Here is a 21580-nt window from a genome sequence, read left to right on the forward strand (position 1 = left end):
ATGCAACATTCCAAATAAAGTTTTATAATCCTTGAGCTTTTTGAGATGTCATTGTTGCTTGATGTTGAAAGACTGCAGGGTCGCCATGTGTCCATAACTAGCTTGAGCTAGGACATCATTAGAACTCTGCCAAGGTGATATTTCTTTTTCATGCCAAGATCGGACATTCTCAACCACAATCTCACTACTAGTCTGTTGCCATAGCTTTATAAGACAGGTCTATTCCTTCATGGCAAATTGACGATCCTTCTCCAACTTCTTTTTTCCAAATTCTTCACTCCCTCCAATTTCTTTTCTGCATTCCAAAGCTGGAGGTGATGCTCTTCTAAATGGGTTTGTTTATATATATATATAAAGAAGAAACTTTTTTTGAAGTCGTTATTCGGATGGGACTCAGAATATGGGTGGTGATATATCAGGATGGTCGGCAAGGCCTTTAAAGAGCCAATTACGACGAACGAGACCATTGATACAAATCATCATTGTCCCTCCCTTACTTGGAAATATTTTCAGAGACCAGCTAAAAAGCCTCAAACGGAAATCAAATTTGGTGTTTCGACACAAAAGATGCCAGACATGCTTGCCTGAATCAAAATCTAAAATCAAGGGGCACAAGCTCTCCATAAAAAGTCGAAGAAAATAAGATAAAACACTAAAATTGAAGAAAACGGGTAATTCAAAATAAAGGATAGATGTATTTCAACGAGGTCATCAGATAGGAGCGAAAGACTAAAAGGTTTTGTTATAATCACAGTGATTATCAGTTGAACTATGCGTGTAATCATCATATGACCCAGTTATTTCAATCTAAAACAGATCTAATAGACAAACAAAAAACAAATTGGGGGAGTAACATCTTATGCAAATAAACAGGGCCTCAGAAGGAAGGCAGTAGTGGTAAGTTTGTAATCACAGATTCATCATTCGTGACAAATATACCAGTTCTTTCATCAATGGCTACAGCATCAAAAAGAGATCATGAAAAACTGACCCAAAAACATAGCTTGAAGCAGAAACGGGCAAGAAATTCATAAAAGATTCGGCCTCATAGAGAAGATTAGATTTATCAACACACATAGTTTCAGACATATGCTTGTCTTTGAATTTTTGTTTAATCATCGGCCGAACAACTTTCATAACAAAAAGAATAAAAAAAGTAGCAGAAAATAAGAAAAAGGGACTCGGAATATGGGTGGTGATATATCAGGATGGTCGTCAAGGCCTTTAAAAAGCCAGTTACGACGAACGAGACCCTTCACGATGAAACCAGATATATAGACAGGGATACCTCGGAGGCTCCTTGTATAGAGGCGAGAAGGAGAACTAGGGTTATGTGGTTTTATAGTAGCTGTGGAAGACAGAAGAACGACCAAGCGTTTAAGGTTTATTCTTCTTTGGGCAATTTAGGGCCAAAGGCCCAAGCCACACTAAACCAAATGGACTAGCAACTCTATGTCGGCATCTGTTAGATTGGGCTAAGCTTATTAGAAATTTGTTGGCCCATTGACTCCATTTAGCTTGCTTATTTTTTGACCGTCAGATTTTTATCAGTTTTCAAGTGAAAATTGTAGCCTTTAGATCTGCTTGGAGTTATAATCATGGCCGTTTATCTCACTAATAAGTTGCCACCCAACTAGAGATGGAAAAACGTTCTTCTCTCCTCCTTAAAACAAATGTTACATTTACGTGTTAAATTTTTTTTGTTATTAACATATTAAAAATATTAATTAGTATTTTTTCAAAGTCAAATATATTTGTAAAAATTAAAAAAATCAGTATTTATAACTTTTCAAGAGGAATTAAAAGTGTAAATTGATTCCCGCAATTTAAGTAGAAAATCAATTAAGACCATGTTTGTTTTCCGGAAAGTAGTTTCTGGAAAATCATTTTCCAAACTTTCCTGTGTTTGTTTGTCATTAGGAAAGTTGGTCAACGGAAAACACTTCCGGTCAATTTCAGTCAAAAAAATTTGACTTGGTTTCAAGAAATCCTTTAGCTGTGTTTGTTTTCCGGAAAGTGGTTTCCGGGAAATCACTTTCCAAACTTTCTTGTGTTTGTTTGCCAGTAGGAAGTTGGTTAATGGCAGTAAAAGGAAAATTTGGCTTGGTTTTCAGGAAAGTGTTTTCCTGAAAAATTTGGGGGGAAAACACTTTTCAGAAGTTGTGAAAAATTTATAAATGTCATTATTTGCTAATTATATTAAATTTAATCCTCAAACTTTTGATTGGTATATATATATTTTGTTTTGAATATTTATTTTTCAATTTCATCTCTTAAAATTTTATTTTTATAATTGCTATTTGCTTTTTTCTTATCATATTTTTATTGAAATTTTTTATCTATCAAATTTGATCCTCATTCTTTTTATTGTTACTTATTTTATTTGAAATAATTTTTGAAATGTTAATTACTATTATTTTAATTTCTTCATCTTTCATTTTTAAAAAAAAATTTAGATTTGATCTCAATTTTATTTGAGATAATTTATGAAATTACATATTATTTTCAATTTCATTCTCATTCAACATTTGTAAATTTGTTATATAAAACTATTGTATGAATATAGGTCATTATAAATACTTTTTAGATTTCATTCATTAATAAATTATTTTCCAATTCATTTTCCATAACACAACCAAACACTGGAAAGTGTTTTCAGTTCAAAATATCGGAAAATACTTCCCAGAATTCATTTAAGTAATTCTTCTAGTTTCAGAACAAATATTATTTAGCTCATATATTCTTAAATTAGCACTTTCCACTGATTTCATATTCATTTCTGATTTATTTTTCTCTTCCTTTAAAAAATGGAAAAAACAAAAGCAAGAAGAAGGCGGGGTTGAAAGACTTGATTAGGAAAGAATGAATGATTAAGTTGTTCAAATAACAATTTCATTATTTTTTATACCACAAAAGTTAATTAATTATTTCCAATGAACTACAAGAATTAATAATTAATTAATTTCGATGAAATATAAGAATTAAGTTATAATTAATTCAAAAATGCATGGCAGGCATTCAGGTGTCCATGAGCTCCTAGTACAGTGTTCCTTCTTCAACTTCTGAATTGATCATCCAATAAATACTAGTTTATCACATGTAGCAATATCGAAATCAATATAAGTCCTTAAAATCTCTTAAAAAGGGAAAAATCTCCAAAAATTATAGAAAAGAAAACATGAATTTTTAAAACTTATAAAAAAAGGGTTGAGATTTAATTTCTCAAACCATATAATTGAATTTCTTTTAACAACGCAATGAAATAAAGAAGAAAAAAAGAGTTTATCCTTCAATAACGGATCTATTGAGGCTGCCACAGAGAACAAATAATTCATGTTATGCCAAACATAGCAAATAATTAAAACTATTAAATATAATGTCAATCTTCTTCTTCAATCTCTCTTGTTTTTTTTTTGTTAAATAATTGATAATATCCATATATTGAATTGGAAGAATTCTACTAACAGATTAACACATATTGATCTAGATCAATCCAATATATTATTATCACGTTTTGAAATTTTATGAATCAAACCACATTTTAATCAGTAGTTTGAGTTCATTTCAACCCACTAAATATATTAATATCAAGTCAATTTCAACATGATTTATTATTTTTTTTACTAAAAAAAATTAGTAATATAAAAAAATATTTCCAAAAGAATAATCTGTGTTGTAGAATAAGCCAATGATCTAGTTTATACCAATTATTCTTACTTCCCTTGGCATGCTCAAGACTCCATTTCAACCAGGCTGACTCTTACCCTCAGAACATTCAACGAATCTCTTCAACAACAACTAGAAAGTGTAGAATGAATAATAGAACTCTTGACCTCATGGTCATGGCGGGTTTGTTTTTGAGTTTGAACCCATTTTTTAAAGTGATTTTCAAGCTATATTCAAGAAGCCGTACCGTTAGTTCTTTGATATTGTTAAATCATGGCTTGAAGACACTTCACGTAGAACATTGACAGATGCATGCTAAAACACCATGGAACCTCAAATATTACCTCTTATCTACAGGGGAAACTCTCAATTGTTAAAACATAGACCATGAAGTACATGCTCCAGCACGGATTAGCCAAAACCATTCTATTACGTGGAAAAAAGAGAACTCAAAGCCAACAACGCCTATCTGCCAGTATAATCCACACTATTCCAAGCACTTAATGTACATTCTAAACGATAAAAAAAAAAAAAAGGGCTACATCTGACAACCACGGAAAAAATTGATCTGACCTCAAATCCAGCACTATCAGCACAAAGCTGATTGAGTGGCCGCTCTGATGACTCATTTGAAACCAATAGAAGTAATAAACAAGCCATCTACAACTACTTTCTTCAACCTCAGCTTCTTTCAGATCTACTTCTATCCACTGAAATGCTTGAATCGAGTGTTGAAAGGACCTGGGGCATCGACATCCCCCCAGAGACAACGATTTCTGCAATTGAAGAATAAATCAGAAGAACTGAGGAATGGGGTGGGGGAATAGATCCCCTTTCGATTCTCATTTTCAGAATAAAAAAACATGCTGGAAACCCATTTTTCACAAAGGACCATGTATCTTAAGAGTGAATAAACTCTTGAGCCTAAAATGTCTGTTGCATGAGATAACAAGCAATATTGTATTTCTAGTACCCTGAATAAAGACAGAGCTTAGGAAAGATGTCTTCTTGCCCCGCCAAAAAAGAAAATATTTGACAAACTAAAGTCAAGCTAGTTGAGACCCCTACCGATTCCTTCTCGGACTGAGAGATTGGGTCTGATAACATCTTTGGTAGTAACCAGGAATATATCACCAATGTACAGATGATTTGTGGGAACATAGACACAGCATAGCTCTTCTTCTCCAGAGTAGTTCTGCATTTCAAACTTAGAAAATATAAGAATTTGAATGCAAATGCTATTTTATGCTATGCTGAGCATTTATCATTTACCAGTATCACGATATTAACTCAATCTTTTTAAATAAGGATAACACCCCTGATTTCAGATATGGATATGATCTATAGGATTCAATTGAAGATCAGACCCTCAATATCCCAAATTGCAATAATCTAGCATCTAATAATCAATTGGGATTTGTTGTAGACCAGCCCCAAAATTTGAGAAATTCCAAGTTCAGGAATCTTTTAGAGATTCAGTGTCTTCTAAACATGGGACAGCAAAGGAAGAAAATCCAAATCATTGCAAAATACAAAAATAGTTTGGGTTAGACAGCGACAACTAATTAATGACAGAAAAGGTATATGTTGATGTCACTGAAGCTTGCAGTTGTCAGATATTTCTCAGAGTTGGCCTGAAAGTCTTTAGAATTTTGAGTGCGCGTGCATGTGCGGGTGTGGGTGGGAGGGGGTGATCGCTAGCGTTACTGCACCAAAGACATGCATGCACATATGTTTCTCAATAAAGTTAGGGACATCTATTACTCTCCAAGCAAGGAGTTCATCTTCACCATATCTCAACTCATGAATTGGAGTATTGTGACCAAAATTGTATATCTTTGCATCCCAAATCAGAATCCAAGACTCATAGTTAACAGTAGGGCGATTGCTAATCATTTTCAAGTTTCCAAGGTAGTATTACTGCACCAAAGACATGCATGCACAAGTGTTTCTCAGCAGTTAGGGATATCTATTACTCTCCAGTCTCCAAGCAAGAAGTCCGCCTTTGCCATATCTTAATTCATGAATTGGAGTATTGTGACCAAAATTGCATATCTTAATTTACGAATTGGACTATTGTGACCAAAATTGTAAATTTTTACATCCCTAATCAGAATCTGGGACTCGTAGTTAATAGGTCTGATCACAGACAAAAGACATGCAATTCGCACAATCCTATAGTGAATATCGCACCTGGAGCGTCACAGTTGAAGTAATGAACCCAAAAGCATACTCGCCAATACGTGGATGTCTTATGATGGCCACTTCCTTGAAAGCCTGAGTGTTTTGGTCTGAAACACAAAAGAAACATGATGTAAATGGCATGGCAGCTGCTTATACTCATCCAGTGAAAACATGAGGATTAAACTGAACACAGACCTGGGGATATGGCAGCACTAATCTGCTTGGAAGCATTATAAATATGGCGAACAAATGGCATCCTTTTGATAAACCACTCTCCAAGGCTCAGTACGGATGCTCCCAACCAAGATGACATGAATACCCCAACAATAAAAATGAATGTTAGGGAGGTTATAAATCCAAGACCTAACAAAGAACAAAAGAAGGCAAGCCAAATGATCAGTAAGAATATGAACTGCTTTATAATATTGATTTAACCTCAGAGAGGAAAAGGCTTATGGTGCTAAAGATAAACTTGCTTACCAAAGATATCAATTCCAAGTTGGGCATAAATGGGAGAGAAGAATCCATCCACAAAGTGAATAAACCACCATGTTATGTAGAAGGTGATTGCAATGGGAAACAGGATGACACTGCAAAACAGCTAAGTGTGAGCAACATCTATAACAGATTGAGCACAATATGAAAAACAAAACACAAATGCAAAAATCATCAAACACACATATTTTTGCTTGGATGTATTGTTCAAGAGCATGCAAAAGAAAAACACTAAACAGACGTGAAATCTTATAAAATTACAAATCAATGAAGTTAGGTTCATCCAGTACAACTGCAGTCCAAGATATTCGTTCTTTTGTAAATTGGGCAGAAAAACTATGGCCAATCACATAAAAGAGGCCACTGGTTTCCCTCACAACCCACAGGAAGAGCAGCTTAATATGAAAGCATCTTGCAAAATTTATGAACTTTAATGGTGAGTGGCATCTGTGTGGTAAAAAGCATACAGTCCTTAATGAAGAGCGGACATCCAATCAATTTACAAGGTAAAAAGCACAATCCTTGTGCACCCAGCAAAACAGGGAAAACAACAATTCTCTTGCAAAATTTCTACTTCCACACAATTTTTAATGGTGAGTGGCATCTGCAGTGCCTGGCAAGTTCTAGCAACTGCCCAAAAAACAACACAAATTGATATCAAAACAAACTTTTGAAAGCAAATCACCACAAACTTTAGTTGCATCTGACTTGTTTCAAAAAGTTAAATCAACAGGAGTAACTAGTTATCTCTAAATAGCCAAAGGACCAGATCACACATGATAGAACAAAGCACCCACAAGTTGCTTATGTACAACTGGTATAGTAGTCAGCCACACATTTGCCTCCTCTTCAGAATGAGATACAGGAATGTATAAATGTCCAAAACCCCCATCATCAGAAAAGAAATCCATAACAGAGAGACACCATAGGGCGATCTCAAAGAGTTCAACCAACTCATTCATTAGGGTTCCTTCCAAAGTACATAATGAAATGATCTAACTGGATAGCAGGGATATAGATGAAAGGTCTACGAAAAGTTGCAAAATTCATAGTGTATCCAACAAAGATCAGACAAAAATACACACTTAAACAGATAAAAGTCTTCCTAAGGGTGTAGTGAAGACCATCTTGCATTTCTTATTTTTCACAAAACAATGTCAATACACGTAAGAACTAGCATATTATTCCTGAATATCTCTCTGCCTATCATGACTTATTAGTTCCGAATCCACAGGATTTTCTGGGAGAATTGGCTGTGGGCTTAGATAAATATGCATCAAAATAAAAAGGAGCTACACATAATGAGCTTATTTAGGGAGGTTCAAATCTCAACTACATGTCATCCATGAAACATGAGCCTCATGATTCTTTTCTAAGTCAAAGCCGCTTATCACTGAATTCTATTCAAGCCCTGACCTGTCTTATTGGTGGAAGGCTGGAAGCTGCCTCACTCTCACCATAAATACTTCCTTATTACTCAGTAAAGGACGGACCATCATGATCCTTTTTCAGACATGGATTCTATCTCACACCAAACTTCACACGATCAAACTATGAACTACACCACCTGCTAAACCACCTCATCACTCACCCAAGTGTAGACACTTGTTTGTTTCAAAGATTGCTGGATACTCCTAGAAAACTCTTCAGCTATTTAAATTTATTCCAGCAGGCAGTAAACCATGATCCAGATAAACATATTCAGGGGGGAGAAAAAAACTTGGAAGAGGAAAAAAAAATGAATACCCCTATGAAGAGGTAAGAAAAGCTCTTATACCAAAACAAACTAGGACTGAAGGAGAGTTGAAAACATAAATTAAAATCAATGAAGTCCTTTCAAATGATTAACTGATTACATACACAAGCCATATTTCAAATCGGAGCTATCATTAGAAACATCCTGGACGGATCCTTGTTCACACACACACACACACGATTGTGGAAAGATGCAGCATTTATCCGTGAAATCAAGGAAATAAAGGAGATGGAAAAAAGAGTAGCACCATCCTGTCATGAATTTTTTTGAAGCCCAGCTCCTAACGAACTTGCAAAACGTCTACACAGTCAAAAGACAGAAAATGTTAGATAAAAAGTTCTTTTAAGAAAAAAAATCATAAAAGGGCATGTGAGAGACATGAAATAATCCTCAAATATGCAAAACTATATAATAAATCGCTTTAATTTGGAACGTGGCAATTTCATAGTAACCCCAAGCATTTCCTAACCAAAACAAAAAAAAAAAACTAAAACCTTTGTGGAATTCAAACAAATACAACAGTGAAAAATCAAAACCATAATTCTTTTAATTTTCTCAATTAATCATAATCACGACCAAATCAGCATATCCTTTGAATCAAATTCCTCAACAATTAAATCAAATCTAGCTGGAAAATGAAGCATTAAATTGAATTATTAAGCTTAAACTTAACTAATAATTAGCAGAATTGTAGTTTCAATTACAATCGTTATTTTTCTAAATAAGAAAAGGAGAAAGAGAGAGCCCTAGAAAGGCAAAAGGAGAAAGGAGATTAGTTAAACCTCGCGTCCTGAGTGGTGCGACGAGGAGGAGGAGGAGGAAGACGAAGGTTTAGAAGCGATCTCAAGGTCGGGAGAGTCAGCGACTGGTATTAGAAGCTCTCGATCTCTGTCTCTACTGGCCATGACGATCGCCGATTTCTCATCCCCCATCATAAAAACAGAAAGAAAAAGACTTGCCGGTCTCTTCCTTATCTATCGACGGATCAAAATAAGTACATATATTCTATAGTCTCTGGATTTTTTTATATTTTTGCTGCAGAAAAGAGAGGAAAGAGGACTCTCTGTCTTTTGTTTTGAATTCAAAAACGAGTAACTACTACTGCTACTAGTTGTTAGCAATAATCTTTTATTTATTTATTTTATTTATTTAGATGTCAAATTAATTAATTAATTTACAGAAACGGAAACACTCCAATAACAAGTGGACTGGGTGGCGGAGGGGGCAGGTTATGTCTGCTATGATGGCGGACTAATCAATGTTTTTATTTCTTGATTATATTTGTTTTGCGATATAAATAATAACGACTGGCTGTTTTCTGTTACTATTATTGTTCTGTACAAGTGCTTTTCTTAGCTGTCACCTATGGTGATTGCGTGACAGTCAAATGCAAGAGTTTGATATTTTTTTTTTAAATAAAAAAATTATATGTACAGTATTTTTCAACATGTTTTTATAGTAAAAAAATTTTAAAGTGAAATTTTTTAAACAAATTATATATATATATAATCAAATAAATCAAGAATTATATATAATATAGTAAATAAAAAAGACCATATATAATAACTGAAAATACAAATAAAAAAATTAAAAAACATATGTAAATCAAGATATTTAATGTCGTAAAATGGGATATTTATCAGTTTTTCAACTAATTTTTGACCAAAGACAAGTATAAAACATCTTATAAACCATAATAAACCTATCAATGATATAGAAAACCAAAAAATCATCCCAAAAACCAAAATAAACCCGAAATAAAAAATCGAACTGGGCTTTTGTTTTTTCACAAGCTTTAAAGGTAGAAAAACACCATATATAAACTTCCCTTATAAAATAAAACCATTTGACATAAATATCGACTATTTTGGTGGCCTAAATCGATATTAATGATATTTTTTTTCTCTCTCCCGTTGAAATCCAGTGACTTTTTCCGCTCCTCTCTCAACTAGGAACTAAAAATATCAAAAATAAACTTTTATATCAAAATTAAATTTAAAAAAAATTAAGGCACTTAAATCATATAATTTGTATTGTTTTAAAAGTTAGAAGATTAAAGTGTATCTTTCCCAAAACTTATGGCACGCTACTCATGTTTGATGTCCTTTTTATTTCGGTCTTTAGTTTTTTAATTCCACCATTAACTAGAAAATCAGAAACAATTGGTTTTGAATTAGATTTAAATAGCCAAAAATAAAACTTTAAGGACTAAAATAAATGGTCAAAAAATAAACAAGGCCATCCAGCCGAGATTTATGTATGCGTGAATAGTGTTGGCATCTACACTAAATATCTCACGCGTTTTAATATCCTATTAATATGTGTAATTGATTCTTCTTCTTCTTCTTTGATAATCCTCTTTATTTTTATTTTTACATTTCTATGACAGGAGGGTTGAAATCCCAAAAATGGATGTTGACTTTTCGGAAATTTCTAGGCTTATTCCTTCTCCATGCTAATGGCGCGTATGACTGCCCTTTTTTCATTACTCAAGACAAATAAAATTATATTTAAGAAATTATATAAAATCTTTTAAAAATGAATTCTATATTAATTAAATATTCTTGAGATTTTTCTTCATATTATGCGCATAATAATTGAGAAGAAAAATAGTTAACAATTCCATGAAAACATGTAATATTATTTGAATAATAATTAAAATACAATGTTAATTTTTTTTATAGTGCATTTAAATAAAAAATAAAAAAAAATACAATGGGGTAGGACCTGACACCCGCCCCAACAGACATATATGGGACTACAAGACTCCAAGCACACATGGATGACCCTCCTTTTCTCTCTCTCTTTTTTCTAAGAGATGAAGATTTGTTCCTTTTTTGTTTTTAAAAAAGAAGTAGGCTATATTAACTAGCAATATGTCATCTACGTTAGATTCTAACCATCTCAGAGTTGACTGAAAATTAAAGATGGATTTTTTAGGTCTAAAAAAATCTAATTTTTAATCCATTTTGATCCAAAAAATCTATTAAATATTTTTAGCACTTCAATAAATCAATCTCTCTTATCTCAAAACATCATCAAATTGGTCCAAAAAAAATTATCTCTTCTTGATTTTGATGGAACCTCTTGATACTAAAATTAACCTTTTTTTTTATCTTTGTTATATGATCAACCAACGACTTTCCATCTTTTTTTTTTAAATTCATGAACTGGAAAATAAATAAAATGAATTTTTGAACCAAAACAAATATTTCAAATATTATAAGGACAATAAAAGAAGAAAGAAAAAATTGGTGGACCAAAAAAATACTTTCTCGTGTGAATTTAAGATTGGTCATAGATTTTTTTCTTATTTTACACTTTGTTCTCTTTCATTGGGTTTTGTCTTTCTTGAATAACATTAAAAGAGAAACATGCATTATTAGAGAAACAACCTAAAAGGCAAACCAAGCAAAATATTATGAAGTAAGCATCCCAAGCTTATATGTAATCAATTAATTTAATTTAACATAAAATAGTTCTTTAAAAAAATGCTAAACTTAACAAAGAATAAAAATTAAAAAGACCCGGGATAACTCGAGTTATTTTTAAAATTAGTGGGAAATTTTATAGAAAAAAAAATAACGGAGTCCAACCTCTAATAAAATAAATGTTGAAAGATGAAACTATAAAAACATCTACTTAAAAACATAAAATAAAAAATAAACCTGAGCGAATATCTTAAAGTGTACTTAATCTTCTAAACTCATAAATTATAAAATCCTAAACCCGAGCTCAATCAAAAAGCTTAATTTCCAATCAATTTAATGTTGAAGAATGAAAAAAAAAAACTCAATTTCTAAAATTTGCCAAAGAAAAAAACAAAATAGCAATAAAAAGAATAATGATTAAATTTGATAAAAAAATTAAAGAAGAATGAAATTCGTAAAAAATAAAAAACGAAGTTATCTCAAATAAAACAAATAGCAATAAAAAAATAGAGACTAAATCTAATAGATGAAAAAATTGAAGGATGATGAATTGAAACAAATTCTAAATTTATAAATAACTTAATAATACAAATAGTAAAAAAAAAAAAGAAGAAGAACATTAACCAAATTTGAAGGAAAAACAAATTCAAGGGCTCATGTGAAAAAAATAAGAGTCATGCACAAAAATAAAGAATAAGAGAGAAAAAAAGGAAAATAAAAAAAAGAAAATTGATGCCTTACCGAAGGTTTATTGTCCACACAAACCGTTTAAAAATAAAGAAGCTACCGAGATATTTCTAACATTGCTCTAGAAGTCATCATTTGACAATCAAACGACCAACCACGCATTACCCGAATGACACAAAATTACCCCACTTGCTAGCACGTGCATAACAAGCGTCGGCCACCTTCTAATTTTAAATAATATTTTATATCTATTAAAACAACAATTTGCTTCTCTTCCCACTTATATATATATATATATATATATAGACACATGAAAGACCGTATTATCTCTTATTGTTAGACCAACTTTCATTTTAGTTTTTTTTCTTAATCTTAATATACTGTTTAACACCACTCTTTCATTTTAGTTTTTTTTTCTTAATCTTAATATGTTCCGTAGAAAGTTTAGGTAGTCTACTTGCTTCTCATTTTCTATATAAAAAACATTATGTACATAGGCTATAGAACCATGTAAGTCCCATTTAGGAAGAGTGCAGTAGTATTTGTTTTGTATTTTTTAAAAGTATTTTTATTGTGAGAAAATATAAATTATTTTTTTAATATTTTTTGATGATTTTAATATGATAATATCAATAATAATAAAAATATATTTTAATAAATTTTCACAATAGTAAACATGCATTAAAGTAATATAGAAAAAGTCAACTAATATTATTTCCAATTTTAAATCAGATTTGGATTCATGATCTGTATTCTATTAATAGCATTATTAATGTATTATATTTTTAGGCTAAATTGTATGGATCCCAATTATTAGTTGGTCCATGTGCCATAGTTTTTGAGTTTAAAATTTCATATTTAATAACTTAAGCTGTTATGTGAGATATTAATATATGATTTATATTATTTTTTAATATATTCTTTTAATTGAAAGCCTTTTGGGTTTGAAACTTGCACAGACTTACATTGCCTTGTGTTTATTTTTTATCAAATAAATAAGGATAGTGAGATTCAAAATCGTGACCACTTGGTCATCAAGGCTTTGATATCATATTAAAGAACTATGTCAACCCAATAACTTAAAGTTTTAAATTATTAGATAAAATTTTAAGATATAATTTATATTATTTTTTAACAAAAATAACGTGTTCTATTTAATCATGGATGGAACGGTGGATTAAATCAAATTAAAAAATTTATCCAGATATTAGTTACATAGATTTTTTAATTCAGAGACTACCGAACTATGACTAATAGTTCAAGAGGATCTTCTATTTTTTAATTCAGAAAATGACTCCTTCATTGACTAAAACATAAACATGCAAAAATAAATGTTTTTTTTCCCATTAGATTTTTTTTAAAGTATCTTAGGTTTTTTTTTTTCAACTTTTTTTTTAAAATTTCATCTATGATTTTTTTTTAATTTTATTCTTTAATATTTTTTTAATTTTAAATTGATTATCGTAATATATTTTGGTTTATTTTCATAATATTATCATAATTGAAAAAAAATAAACAAATAAACATTCTTCGGAGTTGTTTACATAGTGTGTATATATAAGTTGACTGACATGGTTCTATACAACACTTGCTGAATCAATCCAATTCTTATCATTTTTGACATAAAAATAGCTGAAAAGTTTGCTTAACATAAAGGGTTAAGAGCTCTAATTATGTAAACATCTCCTCAATCAACTCACTTATAAGCAACTTCTCTACGTCATTCACAGTTTGCTCAGCTTCATCCACAGAAAATCCGTTCCTCCACCCCAAATCCCATGTTCCACTCACTACCGATCCACATCTTATATCGTTTTCCGGTATCCCATACAGACTATCAGCTGGAAGGTCGTAAGAGCCAAGCTTGCAATAACTAGCCAGAGTCTTGGCTCCATTGACAACCTCCTCCACCAACTTCTCTAAAGAAAGATCAGGTCTTGAATCTCCTGTACAAGTTTGTAGCAGCGGGTGCCTTGTTTGTGAATCTACACAGCTTCTACGTTCAATGTATTCATTAGCATAATCTAAAGAAAGTTCCATGTTGGCTATTCGATAATCGCAGACGCCAGATGGTGGAAAGGTCTGGGGGCTATTCATATTGAGATCGAAAAGCTCCTCTGCACGAGTGAGAAACAATGGACTGCTCAAAAGTAAAGCATTCAATTGGATTCCGTTTTTGGAACTTTCTCCATCTCCTCCTATGAGACCCATATCATTGCTGGCTTCTTCAGGAGATTTCGCAACTTCCTCATGTTCAGAGGTCACCAATGTATGATTGCAGGGAGAACTCTGGGTGTCACTGCAATGTTCTGAAGGGAGGCAAAAAAAAGCAATTTGACAGAACAATCAGCCAAAATAATAAATTATATATTTACACAAAAATGTTTCGATTTTTGTTCTTGATACTAGAGGTAGGAATAGTATAACAACCTTCTGAATATTTTTTTTCCAGTTATTGTGAACACATTACACTATTACAGCCTTTTGATTTTAGTTCTTGGTTCCACTATCTTTTTGTTGAGAACAATAATTTTCTTGAGACCATTTCTAGGATGGTGAAGATAATTGATATAAGCTCCATCCTACCAGCGACAGCAGGTTCTTAGGAATGATACTTTTACCACATTACCATAAGGCTTGTTAAAACAACTTTTTACCTGCAGTTATCTTTTTCTTAAGATTGAAATCACTAATCTATTCCCACCTTACCCCCAACCAACCCGAGTTTTCAGTGACGATATCAGTGGATGTGGACAAAGAATCAGTCATTAATGTACATGTTTATGTTGAGCACAAGTTGAGATGAACATGAACAATGATCGTGTGCAAAACTCATGTACTTGTATCACAAGGATTTCCGTACTTGACAGGATCCTGAAATGGAGTTCACCAATTTACCTTCATTATGAAATTTTAAGACATTTGCTTCCTCATCTGTAGATGGCTGGCCAGCAAGTGGGGTGTTGGTTACTTTGGAAACAGGATCAGCATCACATTTGTGGCCATTCTTCTTGTCTTCTTTGCATCCTAGTTCCTCATTCTGCATGAAAGGTATCATTATAACACAAAGCATTACTTGGTCATGTTGGAAGCTTATTATGTGTTCCAAACTTCAGATTTGAACTTTCTTTTTTCACACATGATCTGGACCCTATTTTTGTAGTTTAAAATATAAATATCTGAGCATGCATTTAGGCAAGTAAGACTGTAATGAGTGCAGAAATGAAAGATTGTTCAGTATCATGAAGATGAAATGTAAGAAGATATACAGTTGGTTTTTCTGCTGTAGGCTCAGCAACTATCTTCCGCTTCTGATCTTTAGGGCCGTGAACTGTGGTTTTTGTTGTGTGTTTCAAGATGGATTTTTGATTCGTACTGCTCTGTTGAGTAATTTGAGTCTTTGTAGTCATTGATCCATGTTCAGTTCTTGTCTTTGTTGAAATCACCTTGGCTTGTTCTTGAGATCTTGATACATTTTTAGGCTTCACAACCTCTGTCTCTATCCGTTTCCTGCTATCAGTATCCACCCTCTGAGTCTTATTTACCTTTTTCACATCTGTCTCTTTTTTCTGTTGTTGGTTAGTTAAAGGACAGCTAGCTTTCAACTTGGACGAACCCTTCAATTTTGTTCTAATTCTTTGCTCTTCTGCTCTTGGAACTACATCTTTGCGGTCCTCTACTCGTTCCTTGCTCAGCGTTTTTATTAGAGTCTCTTCGGGTTCCGGCTCTGCGTTCCCTTTGTTTTCACGAACAGCAACTTCTTCCTGGACAACTGTTTTGATTTCCTTTTCTTCTGGCTTCACAACTACCTCTCTGCGATCCTTGGTTCCTTCCTCCTGGCCCAGCCTTTTGTTTGTAGGCTCATCAACGTCTGTTTTACGCAGCATTTTGCTAGTGCTATAGGTCACCTCTTTGTAGTCCGCTGATCTAGTATCAGGTTCGGGTCCTTTTTTTAACTTTACTTTTCGTGGCATCAATTCAGCTTTCATGGCTCCCATTTCCCAAACCATTGATGCAGGTATCTCTTTTGATTCGAAGCATGACACACCAGGTTTTATTAGTACAATAGGTGAAATATAATTACCAGACCTCCGGTTGGTATGCGTTTCTCTGGAGTGATGGGACCAGGACTTGAGCTCTTTGACTGAGTGGCATTTCAAGAGTCCTTTAAATTGCATGGTTTCAAGAATATCCTTCAGTGCTCTTGGCTCTGGACGTACCTTATGCATTAAGGGTTGAGGCTTCCTTACCTTTGGCATTTCAATATCAAAGACTGGCCTTGGCCTCCTCCGGCTTAAATCGGTCTCAACATCCAACTGTTTCTGTGGATGTTTTTGCAATGTTTTTGATGGCATGTCTTCCAGACCCATTAGCTTGGCAATCAGATTTGGACTGTTTTCCTTCCTTGGAGGAGCTGCTGTAGATATGGAGCGAGTAGAATGGCTACTGCTAGACTGAGCCACTGACGACTGGCTTGAGCTCGTGGAGGGGACATCTGGATCTGAGTCCCTCTTTCTCCTTTCTTTGGACGTCTTCTCTCGGGTGGTTCTGTTTGGGCGCAAATTATGCCTGCCAAGGCTATCTGTGATTGCTTTCTTAAGCTCATCAATGTAATCATTGGAAGAACCATCAGCAGAAAGCAGTGGCTTTTGAAATCCTGTCTGGCAATGGAGATCACCAGATTGATGTGAATTCATCATTTCAGCCCCGACTTCATTAATTTTTCCTCTTTTTAGCTTCTCTCTCTGCCTTTTCAGCTGGGCCATATAATGCGAGGCTTCTTGCAGCTTGCCAAGCATGAGGAGAGACTCCTGCATATCTAGAGCCCCTTTCAACAGATCTTTTGCAATATCTTTAGACTGGCCATCAGAGCTCAACCCCTTGGACCACGAGTTGATCGTCTGGTTCAGCTTCTGAGCTCCTCTTGAGACCTCCAGGAGTTGAAATGAAGATGGAGTGCGATACTCTTCCACAATCCCTTTAGAGACCAGCTCCTTCTTTTCAGCCATGACTGTCAAATCTGTTTTAGAGTTCTTCTGTGTTTTATGGCTTATGATCTTATGCTCCATTTTGTGGGAACCACTCTTGTATTTTCTAATTGTCCCGCATTCTACAACTCCTTTGGGATCATCACATGTGACAAATGATCTGTACATATTCTAACACGGAGTTTTGATTTGACAAAGTCAGATTCTATTGGTAATCGAACAACCAAATATGACAAGTTTAGTTGGGAAAAAAAAAAAAAAAAACTTGACAGAATACTCACATAGTTTTGGATATTCTCTCCAAACTTTTCAAAGATTGTCTGCAATCAGAATCTGTTTTGTGTCGGCTCAAACACAAACAGAATAAACAATCAGCTGCCGCCGTAATAAACAACTAGCATGTCCATTAGAAAAGAAAAAGATCATTCACCTTTTGAAATTTTCAGGCATAAACTACAGGTCAACTCCAAGAGATCAAGTACTGATAGTTTCTAAGCAACTTCTCAACGAAAATGACCTTCGCTGATTGATCATGAAATGAGAGGTCAGGTTCATGGGCTTAAACATTAAAATTGGTTTTGGTTTAAAACACATAGTAACATTTTTATGTTGCAGGCATTATGAGCATCAATGATAAACAAACACATGGAACCTATAATATAAGAAAAACAAATTTAACAAGCGAGTACCTAAATTCTTGGTCCGTTCTTTCTGTTCTTTCTCAGCATTCCTCAACCCAGTTATCTCTTCCTCATCCTCACGCATAAACCATGTAGAAACTACCAAACAAAAGAAAATACACGAACCCAGATGAGAGAAAAGCATGCAAAACAATCTCCTGCAGGCAAGGCGACAGTGATCAGGTCTCATCATAAACAGTTTCAGTGAATTCATATTTCTCACCTGCAAGCTGCAGAGCATTCAAATTAAGACTCAGATCCACAAATGAGAACAAATACAGTCGGTGCATTGCCTTTGTGGTGTGTACAAGCGTGCTCCCTTAGATTCGCTTTCATTGCTAGAGAAAGAGAGCGTCAAAGGTTTTGTTGGTTCTGTTTTTCACTCTTTTCTTTACCGGGACTTAAGGGACAATAAAATCATTGAGAGATTCTTGTGGGGTTACAGCTTGGTTTCTTGTCGAACGTGTTTTGCTACAGAAGAACAAGACGGTGGGAAGATGAGATCACAGAAGAACTTGATAGGAAACTGCCTTCAGTCATGGTTGTCAGCTTTCTTTTTTTCTTTTTTTTTTTTACCCTGCTTTTATTAACTAAAACTCAAGGTCGTGTTTGGACTTTGGAAATTTGAGCACGGTTACTTTGAGAATTTGAGGAAGCTGTTTCACAAATATGAAGAACAGTACAGCTTTCAATTCAAAGATTGAGTAATTGAAGGATTGATTCTAAATACTGACCAGCAACCGGAATTACTATTTTGTGCCTACCAAGTTTGCCCCAAACATTTGAATTTTGAAATGTTTCTGCTAACATTTTCATTACAATATATAATACTTGGAATAAGTATGATAGTAGTTATTTTTTTAAAAAAATATATATATTAAAATAATATTTCTTTTAAAAAATTATTTTTAATATTAATATTTTAACATGATGTAAAAATATTAATAAAAAATAATTTTAAACAAATTGTTTTTTTAAAATTTACTTGAATATATTGCCAAACAAGAGCTTAGGGCGGGCCTTACCATGGATACAAATCAATGTACTAGTTGCAGGCCAAATATTCAATTCTAGGCCATCTGTGATGGATAAATTATATTTTGGTGCGGGTTTAATCCAAGGGAGGTATACAGTAATTTTTAAAAGTAAAAAAAAATATATTATATATATATATATATAATTATTAAAAAAATTTTTAAAAAAATAATTATTATCACACTCTATAATACTATTTGGAATAAGTAAACCTTACTCAACTGAGTTCAAACCTAAATTGTAAATTGGATGAGTTTATTCATGTTCATTTAAAATGAGTTGTTTTGAAAATAGATTTAAGTTTACACAATGTTATTTTACTTAAAAAAAATCAAAACAGATTTTAATTAAATTAATAAAACCATGGATTAATTTATTGGATGGATAAGATTAGACCGAGTGAATTCTTACTAAATTTAAATTTGAAAAAGACTGAGATCACATATTAAGCCAAGTAAAGTTTAATAAAGAAGTCTCACGGTATTTGCCAAGCTACCAAAACGACAGCCTTAAATGCAGTCACACGAGTCTCGCAGTGTATCTACACTTTTCGTGCCCATAATAAATGTTACTAATTAATTCCATCCTCTCTATTAATCTAAATAATGTACGGACTCCCACAGTTTGAATTTCGAATTTCTACCCTTAGCTTTTATTTCGGTATTGCATTTTAAGAGGGTTACTTAAAATTTAAAAATTTTAATATTCTTTAATATTTTTAGATTGTTTTGATATGTTGATATTAAAATTAATTTTTTTAAAATAAAAAAAATATATTATTTTAAAAAATAATTATTACCATATTTTTTAAAATCTTCACTAATTAACAGGTAAAAGTATGGAAATATTTTAATTAATTAAGCATAAAGTTATTTTTATTTCTTTGAAAAGATATGAATAAATGAAGTCAGAGATTTAAATCTAACAAGAAATTAAGGGAAGATGGAGATTTTCTCCCATTGGGAATAAATAAAAAAAGCCCACATGGAAGAGCAAAGCTGAAAGAGAATCCGACGTCTTTTGAGAGGGGAGACATGTGAGTGGCGGTCCAACCTTTAATCTTCAATGGCTTTAACATTATTTATTATTTATTTATTTATTTATTTTTATCATGGCTTCGGTGTTATTTCGACCACAGAAGCATAGCAACATCTTCTTGGTGATCACTTGGGAGTTTCTTTCTTGACACTCTCATCACTCCTTTGCATCAATAAAATAAAATAAAATAAAATTATTTATCGTTAGCTCTCGTATAAAATGATTTCTACTTGCCAAACCAGTCATGAATTTAATGTAATTTATAAGAATTTTCTCAATTTGCTTCTTCTTCTCCAGTGAGTCCTGGATAAATTATTGTTTAATTCTATTTGTTTTTGTGTTTCAAAAAAATTATTTTTTTTAATTTTAAATTAATATTATTTTGATGTTTTCAGATCATTTTAATGTATTGATATCAAAAATAAAATTTAAAAAATAAAAATATTATTTTAATATATTTTTAAGTGAAAAATACTTTTAAAAATAACTATAATCATACTTCTTTCAATCAGGTTGGACTAAAAACCTAAAAAAAATGATTTTCACACAATAAATATCACTATAAAGATTATTTCATTATTACTAATGGCTAATTTTCAAGGAAAAAAAAAAAAAACAAAAACTCTAAAGCTACTGCAAAACCAAGTGCAAATAGGACCAACACAAAAATGTTTGGTTAAAGTTTTATTACCATAATGGAGGATTGTGATTAACCCATGTGAACCAACTATCATAATTATTCCACTAGTAAAGATTTTAGGAGCTTCATCATTACTTAGAAATAGAGGGGTAAAACAAGAAACAAGAAGAGCCAAGTTAGAGAAAGAAAATGCCAAGCTAGAAAGAAAGAGAAGAAAAAGAGAGTTTTAAGTTGAGGAAATGAGTCATAGGGTGAAATATATATATATAAAAAAAAAAACAAAAGAAGAAGGATAAAGAAAAAAAGATAAAGAGAGAAAAAAACTGAAACCTAAAATCCCAAAAAAAAAAAAAGGAGAGCTTTTTGGGTTAGAAATGGGATTGGTTTGAACTAGGAAGTTGGAGAGGGGAAAGAAAAAAAAGAGAGAGAGAAAAAACAAAACGAATTCGAGAAAAACCATCCAAAAATCTATTCACTACCAGCAAACACCATCTCTATTGTTAAAACAACTCCTACCTTGTATGGAACCAAACCTCAAGATAAGCCGATCTTTCTTCCTTCTCATTTCTTTTTTAATGGTAGGTTTATGCATGGTTTACTATTAACAAATGCAAATGATGAACTTGTTACTATTCACTCATGCATTTTTATAATATTTATATTTATTTTTTGTGTTAACTTTATTTTCATTTCGTAAAACTACATCATGTCTTTTTTTGTATGCATGTCTATATATATAAATATTTATTTTTTAAAAAGAACAAAAACAACATTAATGTGTTTTTGTCAAGTTCTGATCATGTTTTTTATAATGCTCGGGCAATAATATCTAGGTCAATGTATCTCCTGCTTTTTAGGGATCGACATGTGTCTAAAGTGACACTTCGAACTTTGAAACACGTTCAATAAGGAGTTGATGAGTTTTCATCAAGTTAGCATCATGTTTTGATTAAACTTATTTTTTTTAATAACTAGGTTGA

The 21580-nt window shown here is 32.5% G+C and overlaps 2 protein-coding genes and 4 non-coding genes across 7 annotated transcripts; all 6 read right to left on the reverse strand.

Annotated features, from left to right (window-relative positions):
* Positions 1 to 389: 389 nt before the first annotated feature.
* Positions 390 to 488, reverse strand: LOC118051711 (small nucleolar RNA Z43). Its single transcript, XR_004688078.1, has one exon. It is a non-coding gene; the product is annotated as a small nucleolar RNA Z43 (small nucleolar RNA).
* Positions 489 to 703: 215 nt separating this feature from the next.
* LOC118051710 (small nucleolar RNA snR60/Z15/Z230/Z193/J17) lies at positions 704 to 797 on the reverse strand. Its single transcript, XR_004688077.1, has one exon. It is a non-coding gene; the product is annotated as a small nucleolar RNA snR60/Z15/Z230/Z193/J17 (small nucleolar RNA).
* Positions 798 to 873: 76 nt separating this feature from the next.
* Positions 874 to 959, reverse strand: LOC118051709 (small nucleolar RNA U83). The gene has a single exon (XR_004688076.1). It is a non-coding gene; the product is annotated as a small nucleolar RNA U83 (small nucleolar RNA).
* A 218-nt stretch (positions 960 to 1177) lies between these two features.
* Positions 1178 to 1268, reverse strand: LOC118051707 (small nucleolar RNA Z43). Its single transcript, XR_004688074.1, has one exon. It is a non-coding gene; the product is annotated as a small nucleolar RNA Z43 (small nucleolar RNA).
* Positions 1269 to 3994: 2726 nt separating this feature from the next.
* On the reverse strand, positions 3995 to 9322 carry LOC118051658 (protein CONTINUOUS VASCULAR RING 1). Its single transcript, XM_035062378.2, has 7 exons — positions 8884 to 9322; positions 8349 to 8401; positions 6331 to 6440; positions 6046 to 6213; positions 5860 to 5957; positions 4735 to 4861; positions 3995 to 4442 (listed from the first exon to the last, which is right to left on the reverse strand). Exons 1-7 carry the CDS (start codon positions 9034 to 9036, stop codon positions 4348 to 4350), a joined length of 804 nt encoding a protein of 267 aa, XP_034918269.1. The 5' UTR covers positions 9037 to 9322; the 3' UTR covers positions 3995 to 4347.
* Positions 9323 to 13725: 4403 nt separating this feature from the next.
* Positions 13726 to 18579, reverse strand: LOC118051657 (uncharacterized). Of its 2 annotated transcripts, XM_035062376.2 has the most exons (7): positions 18111 to 18579; positions 17897 to 17986; positions 17638 to 17729; positions 17489 to 17540; positions 15489 to 17378; positions 15118 to 15259; positions 13726 to 14528 (listed from the first exon to the last, which is right to left on the reverse strand). In XM_035062376.2, the coding sequence occupies exons 5-7, from the start codon at positions 17373 to 17375 to the stop codon at positions 13891 to 13893; spliced, it is 2667 nt and encodes an 888-aa protein (XP_034918267.1). In that variant the 5' UTR covers positions 17376 to 17378; positions 17489 to 17540; positions 17638 to 17729; positions 17897 to 17986; positions 18111 to 18579; the 3' UTR covers positions 13726 to 13890. The 2 variants fall into 2 exon arrangements, with proteins under 2 accessions (XP_034918267.1, XP_034918268.1); XM_035062377.2 differs by lacking the exon at positions 17638 to 17729.
* Positions 18580 to 21580: the final 3001 nt, after the last annotated feature.

This window comes from Populus alba, chromosome 18, assembly GCF_005239225.2.
Source record: "Populus alba chromosome 18, ASM523922v2, whole genome shotgun sequence".
NCBI classification, from domain to species: domain Eukaryota; kingdom Viridiplantae; phylum Streptophyta; class Magnoliopsida; order Malpighiales; family Salicaceae; genus Populus; species Populus alba.

What these genes read in the sequence shown, in the direction of transcription:
- LOC118051658 (XM_035062378.2), bottom strand. Translation starts at nt 9,036, where the DNA reads ATGATGGGGGATGAGAAATCGGCGATCGTCATGGCCAGTAGAGACAGA. An exon ending in ACTTGGAATTGATATCTTTG is followed by an intron (nt 6,214 to 6,330) that starts GTAAGCAAGTTT and finishes GTTCTTTGTTAG; the next exon opens with GTCTTGGATTTATAACCTCC. An exon ending in TAGTGCTGCCATATCCCCAG is followed by an intron (nt 5,958 to 6,045) that starts GTCTGTGTTCAG and finishes TTTGTGTTTCAG; the next exon opens with ACCAAAACACTCAGGCTTTC.
- LOC118051657 (XM_035062377.2), bottom strand. Translation starts at nt 17,375, where the DNA reads ATGTACAGATCATTTGTCACATGTGATGATCCCAAAGGAGTTGTAGAA. An exon ending in CTACAGCAGAAAAACCAACT is followed by an intron (nt 15,260 to 15,488) that starts GTATATCTTCTT and finishes CCTTTCATGCAG; the next exon opens with AATGAGGAACTAGGATGCAA. An exon ending in CTTAAAATTTCATAATGAAG is followed by an intron (nt 14,529 to 15,117) that starts GTAAATTGGTGA and finishes GCCTCCCTTCAG; the next exon opens with AACATTGCAGTGACACCCAG.